This window comes from Podarcis tiliguerta (assembly GCF_965153285.1).
Source record: "Podarcis tiliguerta genome assembly, chromosome: 8".
In the NCBI taxonomy this organism is placed as follows: domain Eukaryota; kingdom Metazoa; phylum Chordata; class Lepidosauria; order Squamata; family Lacertidae; genus Podarcis; species Podarcis tiliguerta.
Window position 1 is genome coordinate 48,698,153 of NC_139541.1, and position 12,244 is coordinate 48,710,396.

Genomic DNA, 12,244 nt, shown 5'->3' on the forward strand with positions numbered 1-12,244 from the left:
CAACTGTTATGATCACTGTATATTGTGAGCAGTCTTGAACACAATTTCCTTTGTGGAAAGACAGCACATAAATTAAATCGTAATCTAATTTGGGCTAAGATTCAATATCCAGAGGTTAAGCAGGGAATATGTTGCTTCAATTTACAATTCTAACTTATAGGGACAGGGTGAGTTACAAAATGAAGAAATTTAATAAGTTCTATTAGCTCTGTCCACCGTCCACACTGAGGGAGCATCAGAGTTTCTACATTTCATCAGGTATATACAAGGTGCAACATCTGTAACTAAAAAGTCTATCTAGTTACTCCATTACAGGGGTATAAAAAGCCACAGTAGTTAACTTACATTGAAGAGAAGCGCTGGGACTGGTGTAAATCTTCCTATGTGGATCATTGACAAAAGGTCAGGCAAATGACCCTCCCGGGATCCAACAAAGAACAGCCTACCAATAATAATGATGATGATGATGATGATGATGTCAGATTAGACAGTTATATCTAATATTAAGTAAAAAGCAGCAGCTAATACATCAACCTGTGATTTATTTTATCCAAGTCAATGCTCAACTGGTCTGATCTGAAGCATTAGCCAAGACAGTCTAGGACTGCAACCGTTATGAAAGATTTCATGCATCACAGAATCTAGACATCATTTGCTTCCCTTTTATACAAATGTATTTGTTTGGTTAAATGAGCAGCAACATTCATGCAGATGATGCTTATTTTCAGATTGGAAACAAACGGAACCTGGGTTTGGTCTCCACAAGTATCTGTTCCCTCCTACCCACCCTGAAAATGGTTCCAATTTTGTTTTCTGCACATGGGGCAGCCTCCTCAATCCTCCCAACTCATAGCTGCATTTTCCTCCTTTGTCCTTTTCTAAACTTCTGTGCAAGATTCAAGCAGATTCTTTTGAAAGGTCATAGCTCAGAAGGAGAGCAACTGCTTTGCATGCAGACAATCCTACATTCCACTCCCAACAACTCCAAATAGGACTGGGAAAATACTCCTATCTGAAACCCTGGAGAGCTGCTGTTAGTCAGGATAAGACAAGACTGAGCTAGATGGACCCGAGGTCTAACTCTGTGTATGGCTGCTTCCTTTCCTGAAACTGCACCCTTAATAGAATCGGTTATAACTGACTACAGGCATGTTTATCTGTCCAGAAGGATGAATTTAAGAACAATAGTTGAAAATGTATGTAAGGAAAGAGTAGCTTTGTGACAGTTTATGCCAGGGGTAGGCAACCTAAGGCCGGGGGCCGAATGCGGCCCAATCGCCTTCTCAATCTGGCCTACAGACGGTCCGGGAATCAGAGTGTCTTTACATGAGTAGAATGTGTCCTTTTATTTAAAATGCATCTCTGGGTTATTTGTGGGGCCTGCCTGGTGTTTTTACATGAGTAGAATGTGTGCTTTTGTTTAAAATGCATCTCTGGGTTATTTTGTTCATTTCCCCCCCTTCAAAATGCAGTCTGGCCCACCACATGGTTGGAGGGACAGTGGACCCGCCCATGGCTGAAAAAAGGTTGCTGACTCCTGGTTTATGCTCTTAAAACTGCAGAAGTGAAGTTCTGTATCCCAGCTAGTTTGTTACAGAGTATTTTGTTACAGCTAGTTACAAAGTACATCTGTTGATTTAAAGGGGGGGGGGGAGACGACCAAAAAACAACAACTCTGAAGACAAACACTGAAACCAGGAATATAAAGATCATGAGCATCTTCAGAAAGCCTGTACAATTTATACCAAGCATACAATGATAACTCCCTCACCTTCCCCCTCTCTCTCTTTGGGGTAGGTATAGCCTTACAGGGTACTAAAATTAGACGCTTTACCTAGATGATGCCAAAATAGATGCATTGAGTCCACCAAAGCAGGACAAGGCAACAGCAATCGGGATTGTCCAACTGAACATGCCAAATACTTGCTCAGCAAATGTCTAATGTAAGAGGGAAGGGAGAAAAATTAGAATGTGTTGAACCTCCACACACACACAGATTTCTTTGTAAAATATATGGTCAAAAAAGTACCCAGTCTGTACAACAGAGTAAACAACCCATCAGCAGATGTGGAAAATGTGTCCTGCTCTGAAGTTCAAGTCCTGTTTGATTGAATTTCAGAAATAAATTCAATTTGAATTTACTGTTTTAGAAAGTCCAAGGTACAGAGAATTGTGGGCAATCTTGAACAAATTAGATTGTTAAATGATTCTGCTTCTTTGCCCTGCCTAGGGCCCTAGGCAAATATGCTGCATCACAAATTATGAAAAAGCAATAAAACAGTCTGACTCCTGAGTAGCTCCAAATTAAATTGTTTAAGGAAAGGATGGGTTTGAGCATAAGGAGACAGAAATATACTTCTTTGAAAGTTTTACCAAGAAATACACCCCAAATAATTTATGGTTGCTGCTCTTATAATGACCTACAATTCATTGATGACCTTCCTTATTTTTACTGTAACTCTGCATTTTTCATTGCTTTTCCTCAGCACCACCCAAGTCATGCCTCCATAATTAAATATTTCCTCTTCCTCTATCATCCAGTGAAAATACCTTCTACTGTAATCTCACTACTATTGTGGCATTTCTGCTCCACATTTGAGGAATGATGTCCCATTCTTTTTCTCCAAAAAGAAAATGCAGAATAGCAGGCCTGCACTGTCAGTGCTGCATGGGAAATAGGATGGCTAATATACAAGGTTGTAGGTATATACTGGTTCCCTGTGAACCATGGTTTGAAAACTGAAATTGGACGCCAGCCTTTGGAATATACACTACTTCCATGTTCCTCATTCTCTGGAGCAATTTCCTTCATCTCTTCCATTCCCAGTGTTAGCCATTGGTTTTATGTTACACACTCACTGCTGCAATTTGTGTGTTTAGGAGGCTCCATCACAAATTGAAGGAACACAAAGCTATTTATGACAAGAAAAAGGAGAGGAAACTGGTTTTGAAAGGAGAGATGGGCAAGGAGTGTGTACCTAAACCATGATTTGCAGGCAGCCACCAGTACATCTGCACTTAATGAAGCACAAACCCAAATTCACCAATTTGTATGCCACAATGGTATATTCGACAAGGAAATCAGGGATAAAATTGGCACATCTGACGGGAAGGTTGAAAATCAAATATTCAAGCCTAAAGATTGCCAAACCATAGTTCAACCTTCTAGTAGCTTGAGCATAGGACTTCAAAAGGAAACCATGGCTCAAATTTCAGTTAGCTGCAGAAACAAAGGCATGCCTGTGCCTTAATTTTGCATATGTAAAATGGGGTGGAAGAAGCCTTCTGTCATATCCTCCAGCTCCTCATCTGCAGTGTCTAGATGAAACTCGTTCCTGTGTCTTGTTGGTATTCAATAAGCACAATTAAATTAATGAAGCTAAGGTAGTCATGTCCATTAACTTCAATGGGTCTACTCTGAATAGGACTAGCCTTAGATAAAACCCCATATACTGTAGATATTAGGTATTTAATTTGGTTAGTACTGTAGGCACAACATTTCAGTATTTAAAGGATTCAGTATTTAAAGGATTGCAGTAGATTAATGGGGGAATCTGCCAGGTTTAATTCCAAAGAACTTTTAAAAAACCTGTTCACTCTGTGAAGCTGGTTTTGTCTTTCTGCAAGATATTCTGAAAAGAAATCATCACAAAGAAAACACCACAATTTATAAACTGAATTAACTATAATCTGGGTGATTCAAACAAGCCTAATGAGTAACAGTAGTAGTAAAGAGAGAGACTGTGACTGTTATTAGGAGCTCATATTCAATCAGTTTCATTTAAATAGTACAGTGGTATCTCGGGTTAAGAACTTAATTTGTTCTGGAGGTCTGTTCTTAACCTGAAACTGTTCTTAACCTGAGGTACCACTTTAGCTAATGGGGCCTGCTGCTGCCACACAATTTCTGTTCTCATCCTGAAGCAAAGTTCTTAACCCGAGGTACTATTTCTGGGTTAGCAGAGTCTGTAACCTGAAGCATCTGTAACCCAAGGTACCACTGTACATTTCATGAATGTGTAAGATGTTCTATATAACAATGTAAATGTATGTGAATATAATAATGAAACTGACTGACTGAATATTAAAGGCTTTGATAAGTACTGTGTCCCTAATTCCAGTTTCATACATGCACAGTTGGACAAGTCCTGGAGCGCAACTTCTCCTGAACTGCAGTCAGAAAGTAGTAAATGGATTAATAATGAAATCTGATTACTTAAAGCTCCAATAACCCTTCTAACTAAAAAGATTAAAATCACAAATAGGCAATATACACCAATGAATTTCACCTTGGCCAAATTACAAGAAGCTTCTGGCTGTGTATTTGAACCTGGAAATTTTACATTTGGGATGCTATGCTAGATTAGTCTAAAGAGAATGATCAAAACATCAAAAATTTAAAAAGCTTGTTCTAAGACACAACAACTTAACTACCCAGCTTAACTCCCCTTAAAAAAAACCATTTGTTTGGTAAAGTGTGCTGATCTAAAAAGGCTTACATCCCTTGTATGTCATTAAAAAGTTGTAAATATCCTATATAGTATTCTGTAGTAATCGGAGTGACCTTTAACACAACTGAGTTCTTGGAAAAGAAAGCAGAGAAGTAACCTATCAGCCCCATAGTGATTTCTTAAAATGTTAGGCATTTAAATACCTACATAAGTAAATAGATAAGAAATCAGATAGTCGGTCAGATGTCAAAAGATCAACAACGGAATGAATATAAAATCAAAATATATTTCAAATACGTTTTGTGCATTAGTTGCAAAACATCTCATGCAATTCAAAGAATAAACTGTATAAGAAGACTGGGGGCGGGGGAGCAAGTAGGATGTTGTCAGTAGGTTTCCCCAATTTCACTCTATGATTACCCAAACTGCAAACCAGTAGTGTTCTTAGCAACAGGATCTGTCATTCATTGTCAGAGTGGAAGATAGTGGGTTAAAGCAATGCATGCCCCCCCACCCCGACTTCTTCCAACCTGGCTTGGGTCTCTTGCCTGAAGCAAGAGCCAATGAACCCATTCTGTTACAGTACTGATGCAGACTCTCTTCAGAACATTTTTACTTTCTACATGTCCAACCCACATGCATGCTACTTGTCTAAAGTGACAGCATTTCTGCAGTCTCTTCTATTATAAATAGGACAACGTTTTCCATGAATTGCTACGCTGGTCTGAGTCCTTGCAAATGACCAATTTTCCCAATTTCTAACAGCCCTAAAGGGTTGAATTCAGACTAAGTTAATTGGTCTAAATTCCCATTGAAACAAATGGTGACTGCAAGTCATGACTTAATTTTAGTTACAATTGAAATAAATGGGATTTAAGCGCAAATTGCTTAATCTGAATCCAATCTGATAAATTTAGCATTACTATTTTTGCACAAATTATATTTCAGTCAACCAACTGAAAACAATTCTTGGGAAAGGTTCATTTTCACATATATATAAGCCTCCAAACTGCATCCTTAAAGGTTGTTGTTTCATTTTGGATGACTGTCACCAATTCACTTGGATGTACACACACAAGTTTGGAGAAATCAAAAGGTAGTATGGCCATAAACAGTGCCCAGAACTTCTAGATCATATAGAAACTGGGTCATCTGAATCATAAAAAGGCTGCACAGCTCAAGATGCAACTTATGCAAAGTGAAGTGCATAAACACACATAACAATAGCAATATCAGACTTACCACTGCCACTGCATCACTAGAAAGCACAGCATTAATATCCAGCACTGTATAATATGCTATATTGGTCAATATGTAGATAATTGTCACAATTGGCATAGAAACAGCAATAGCTAGAGGCAGGTTCCTGGTTAAATGAAACAAAATAAAACACAAACACACAACTTAGAAGTAGCTGTTACTCTTTTCATCCTGACTAATACCTGCTGGGATATCACAAGGGATGCGGGTGGTGCTGTGGTCTAAACCACTAAGCCTTTTGGGTTTGCTGATTGGAAGGTCGGCAGTTCGAATCTGCACAACAAGGTGAGCTCCCGTTGTTCTGCCCCAGCTTTTGCCAACCTAGCAGTTTGAAAGCTTACCAATGAAAGTAAATAAATAGGTACTGCAGCCATGCACTCTGACTTCCATCACGGTGATCCGTTGCACCAGAAGTGGTTTAATCATGCTGTCCACTTGACCCAGAAAGCTGCCTGTGGACAAACGCCAGCTCCATTGGCCTGAAGCGAGATGAGCATCACACCCCATAGATGCCTTTGACTGGACTTAACTGTCCAGTGGTCCTTTACCTTTATTTACCTTACTGGAATATCAGGTATTTACAATCATGTTTGGACTGATAAAATCTTCATATGAGAACTAGGAGTTCTATTAAAAACAAGCTAAAGAAAATGCCTTATTTTCATTACTTTTGTGGCCTACTTCTCACAGAGGTGTTTGGGCCGTACAACTTCACACTGCAGGGAGAAGTTTACGTGACTGTTCCTCCATGCTGAAAACAGTGCTATACATAGAAAAAGGCAAGGCTACAACACTCTTCCCTGGCACCATCTCTTCAGTGCACAAAGATTCTTCTTTTTGCATGGAGCTGTCGTTCAGTTATATGAGCCCCCATTTAAAAGTCCAAAGTGTTGCATCGATGAGAACTAGGCCTAAGACAAGGCAAAAGGGAATCAAACCCACCTTAATCAATGGTTGAAGCGGAGATCAAGGGCCATTGTGGGGTGCAGGAGGGAAGGGGCCTGCTCTAAATCATTCTGGACAGGTGTGGAACCCAGGAGACCCCAGAGGGCAACCCTCACAATTCCCTCCCTAGGGATAGGAAGAGACCAGCAGGGCCTCCTATTTTCCAAGAGGCTGCTGTGGAGGTGGCACCAGGACTGCTGCCTCTATGGATCCTGCCACCTGAGGTGGTCACCTCACCTAGTCTCATGGGTGGGCCAGCCCTGACTATGTCCAGCTTTGTCAATCCTGCAAATCGGAAACAATGTGCAGTTTGCTACAGCTTTTCTTAATGTCTCTCAGGCTTCAAAATTCTGTTAGTTACTCTTTGTAGTGTCAAGGTTCAGAATTGTTTATGTCCATGTAAAATATTTCTTCAGCTAGAGATAAAGTTCTCTCACACTTCAAGATGAATTTTTAATTGCATTAACTCTTAGGAGATACTTCAAACAAACTGAAAAAGGTGAAGTAGCTTTAGGAAACATTTACCTTTCTGGATGTTTTATTTCTTCAGTTACAAAATTGAGGGTGTCCCAACCTGAGTATGAGAACAAGGCAGAGTAAAGTGCAAGAGAAATACCCCCAAGATTCCAAGATGATCCCTCAAAAGAGTCCTGAAAGTGGTCCGAGTATCCTGTGTGTAAAGGAAAAGCAGAGGAATAAGAACAGTGTTGGAAACCATACCAGATGGCACTGTTAATACACTTTAGTGGAAAATAAAGGCAAGAAGAATGAGAAAGTCTCAAACTCTCTGAATACAGCAAAGTGAGATCTAGCCCCCTCTCTCACACACATGGCATAACTAGATGGGAGAGAATAACATTTTTAAATGCTGCCTTGCATTTAAATAAATGGGGGGGGGGGGAGCCCTACTAGCAGGCAGAAAACTAGCATAGCAAGCTACGGGCTGGGCTAGACTGTCTCCTGACAAGTTATTAATTTAATTGAAATGAGATATTTTTTATTTACGTGAAGGAACATTCAAGGAATTGTATTCCTAGCCTACAGTGACAATCAAACACCTCATTCTACTGCATGGATATGCCAGGCTACATATCCTCTCCCCGTTGTTTGCCTTTAGAGCAAATAAGGGCATTTAAGTTAGTAGAAACATTGCTTTATTGTTAAAAAGGTGTAGTTATAGGTATATCAGTACTCAAATCTGAATTGTTAAATTGTGTTATTAGTGTTACTGTGGTTTTTGTTGTATGTGTTTTTTGTGGTTGTTGTTTGTATTGAAAAAAGGATTTTAAAAAAAAGAAGCACGAAATTTAAAATTTTATTTAAAAAACCCAAAAAAACCACATTGTTTTATTTCTGAGGAAACATGTATAAAAATGTATCCAAAATGTGTTTCTCCATCACAGATTGGTTCTCAGGTTCAAATATTATCTGTACTACTAATATAATGAGGTTTGGTCAGGAAACAAACTATGATCCCAGTTCAGGTATAAGACTAAGCAGAGGCTCAGCATGTTGCTCCCACTTTGCCCGGGAAGAAATGAAGTGCAAACCAACTACAGGTTCACAGAAAAATATTAGCCATGGTTAATTGACATTGACGTTGACATTTGAATGAGAGCAGTGCCACAGTCTGATGGCTACCCGTAAGTCTTGACCTAACAACTGTTAACCCACATCACTCAAATATTTTAGCCCATATCACTGAAAAGTTTTAAGACAACCAAAATTACAAACATACAAATGATTAATAGATGTACTTAAAGAAGGTCTATTACTAGACTACAGCAGCTTTCCATTTACAAAAGCTAATTAGTATTGTCCAATTTGGCATGCTTTCCAAGTGTGTTTTTAAGCTGGATAAAAGCAATTTCACAAAAGCAGCTTTTAAAATTAATTGGTTTTATTTGGCAATCACTGCAAAAGCAGCTTTTAAAAACATTGAGGTCTCATTTAGAAATCTGTTCAATATTTAAGAATATCACAGCATATCTGTTTATTCTCACCATATTCACCACTTTATCTCCTTATAAAGCGTTGGGAAGATGGAATAGCAGCCAAGTTAGAACAGTGATGGATAAAGGGTTATATTAAAAGCAAAAACCATACTGCCAGAAGAGCACATTGTGTAACATTAATGTATTATTCTGCACAGGCCCAACGGATAAGGAAAGAACATGGCATATAGTCCTTCTAAAATACAGATGTAGTTTGGCATAGTAGAAATGCAGACTTCCTATTTTCTCAAGTCAGCATAATAAGAATGCTTCCAAAATAAACAGGAAACAAAGCTTGTTTTAAAAAATCAATAATAAAGGTGAAAACCCTGATAAACCTACAATAGCTAGGATACCATAGCTCATGGGAAAAATATTTCAGCAAGCTCAGTTGTATAAAGTTGAACAATAGGCAATAGGAAAAACATGGCTGAGGAGGAAAGTGCTATGTGATCTTTGCTTTTAGGTGCACTCTTGTCAGCAATCTGCACATAAAGGTCATATAGGCTGCTTGTAAATGCCCTTAATATGATTGGCTCTGGTCAACCTGGTGTTAAAGTAACAGAAGTATTACACTTAAAGGTGCATAGGGTAGCTCAGGGCCAAACTCAACTGTATCAAAGCAATTCTCGTCCTATAAACTGCTTTGAGGTTCTATTACATTCAAGTGATATATAAACTTTGTTAAATAAATTAATGTGCAAACATTTTTCTAATGTAAATAGATGCTGCTTGAGAAGCCTGGATAGGGCAGAGACTACAGTGGGAGGTTTAATAATTCCCTCTCCCTGTGCTAACAGCATTCTCTCTCTCTCTCTCTCTCTCTCTCTGTGTGTGTGTGTGTGTGTGAGAGAGAGAGAGAGAGAGAGAGAGAGAGAGAGAGACTTCATCAGGATCATGGGATGGGGGTGGAATTAACACCTATCCACCACTATTTCCATTCTATTCAGTCGCACCCTGATAGCTAATTGCAATTGGAAGGGCAGGGGAGCCCAGTTTTCTTTCGTCTAAAAACTTACTTTAATAAAAACAAAAACAACACAGAATAGACACACTTATAAGACACTGACCAAACTCTTCTATTTAGAAAGTGTTTAAACTCATTGAACAAAGGAACTGCTTTGCAACCCCTGCCTGCAAAGAAACACAAAGGGAGTCTGAGCTGCATGTACAATGTCTACAGTACACATTAACAACTTTCTTTGGATGGTAACTGTTATTTGGGTGAGGAGGCAGAGCCAATTTGGAGTTGGAAATTAAGGGGTTTAAGCCCATGTACACCATCAGCCACCACCACCACCACCACCATAATAATAATAATAATAATAATAATAATAATGGTGGTGGCGGTGGTGATGATTGATGTCTGTTTTAAATTAATTACACATACATAAACCTGAGGTACTCATTAGATCATGTAGACCACTTGGTTAGATTCAACTGAAGAGTGCTACATAATACATTTTGGTAAGGCTGTAGCAAGGCATATTCAACATAAAAGGTAAAGGGACCCCTGACCATTAGGTCCAGTTGTGGATGAGTCTGGGGTGGCGGCGCTCATCTCACTTTACTGGCTGAGGAAGCTGGTGTACAGCTTCCCTGTCATGTGGCCAGCATGACCAAGCCACTTCTGGCGAACCACAGCAGCACACGAAAACGCCGTTTACCTTCCCGCCGGAGCAGTACCTATTTATCTACTTGCACTTCGTGCTTTTGAACTGCTAGGTTGGCAGGAGCAGGAACAGAGCAATGGGAGCTCACTCCATCGTGGGGATTCAAACTGCCGACCTTCTGATTGGCAAGCCCTAGGCTCTGTGGTTTAACCCACAGCACCACGCTTCATATTCAACATAGCCAGTCACTAAAACTGCAACCCAGCAACTCCCCTCACCCCATAATAAGAAGGTATCTTTTTTTCTCAGCAGTGGCATTCTTGTAATATATAACCCCTTAAGGAAAAACCTGAATCTAGTTCATGTGCTTTGAGATAATAAGCAGCCATAGCATGGTGTGATCCCTCTAACACCATCCTTTTGTACTCTCCTATAATATGAAACAAAACTGTCCATTCTATGGACCAGTTAGCATCCACAAAACTGCACAACCAATTCCATATGCCCAAGAGCACATTAAACTTCTACTTCTCAAACAGCAATATCTCAATGTGAGAAATATCTACAAAGGCCTGGTAAAGACACTACTGCTGTGCCCCAGGAGAGGCTGGTCCATTAGGACAAATGGGGTACTACCCTCTGCAACCTCAGTCTGCCATCAGCCAGCCTCCACCTGCCTGTTTTTCTTTTTCTTCTTACAACCAGTCCAGGGGGTGGCGCTGCCTGCCAACTTCCTCTGCCTTAGTTTCAAGTGTTGCCTTTGTGGAACTCAGCAGGTAGGAGGATGGGAACAAAAGTAGAATTAGTTTGCTCCACCTGTCACTGGCTTTGGCTCCGCCTATTGCTAGTCCTGCTGCCTTCTGCATTACCAGTCCCAACAGGCACCACTTCTGTGTCTTAAAACACTCACTTCACTAGAAAACAGGTTCCAGTTACAGTGGTGCCCCGCAAGACGAATGCCTCGCAAGACGGAAAACCCGCAAGACGAAAGGGTTTTCCGTCTGCAGAGGCGCTTCGCAAGACGAATTTCCCTATGGGCTTGCTTCGCAAGACGAAAAATGACGAAAACATTTGAATTTTTTCCCCACTCCAAAACCCCTTATTTTGAATCGCTAAGCTGCTAAAAGCATTTTAGCAGCAAAACCGCTAATCTCCCAAGTGTTAAAAAGCCGTTTTTAGCCCTTTTTTAGCCAATAGCGCTAATAGCGCTACTCCGTCAATGGGCTTGCTTTGCAAGACGAAAAAACCGCAAGACGAAAAGACCCGCGGAACGGATTCTTTTCGTCTTGCGAGGCACCACTGTACTCTGAATGTGTCAAAGAGGCTATTCTTCAACAGTGAAGGCTAAAAACAATTTTTCAAAAAATACGCTGAAAATAAACGGCCTGAAGTGCATAAAATGCCCTAGGGGACATGGTCTAAGGAAACTTAATCTGTTAAAGCCTATAAATTTGGGTCTGGTCAGTGCCTGGATGGTAAGCCTCCTGGGAAACTGATGTACTCCACCTTGAGTTCTGTGATGGAACATAGGAAGCTGCTTTATACCAAAGCAGACTATTGCATCAATCCATCTCAGTTTTGCTTACACTGACTGACTAACAGGCTGACATCTTTGCCAGGCCTATCTGGAGATACTGAGATCTTCTACATTTGGCACATCCAACAGGTAGATCGTGATCTACCGGTAGATCACTGGACATCTGTGGTAGATCACTGGTAGCTCCTCCTAAAGAAGGTGAACAACTTTGGCTCCCCTAAAAAAAAGCTCAACATTTTGGTCCTTCACCACCCAAAATGGGCCCTCCCTCCTCCCTAAAAGAAGCTCAACAAGTTTGACCTGAACCCCCCATAACAGGGCTTTCCTTCCTAAAATAAGCTCAGAAACTTTGACCTGAACCCCCCAAAAGGGGGTAGATCACTGCCAGTCTTTAGCTCTGTGAGTAGATCACAGTATCCTGGGAGTTGGCTACCCCTGTTCTAC

At 40.3% G+C, this 12,244-nt stretch overlaps 1 protein-coding gene across 4 annotated transcripts in view; it reads right to left on the reverse strand.

Annotated features, from left to right (window-relative positions):
- SLC7A6 (solute carrier family 7 member 6) overlaps positions 1-12,244 on the reverse strand; it is a 29,659-nt gene that overhangs the window by 4,255 nt on the left and 13,160 nt on the right. For all 4 annotated transcript variants that reach the window (XM_083452701.1, XM_083452698.1, XM_083452699.1 and 1 more), the window contains 4 exons: positions 7,182-7,326; positions 5,694-5,817; positions 1,835-1,938; positions 346-442 (listed from right to left, as the gene is read on the reverse strand). In XM_083452701.1, coding sequence (XP_083308827.1) covers positions 346-442; positions 1,835-1,938; positions 5,694-5,817; positions 7,182-7,326 — 470 coding nt within the window. The remainder of the gene's footprint in view (positions 1-345; positions 443-1,834; positions 1,939-5,693; positions 5,818-7,181; positions 7,327-12,244) is intronic.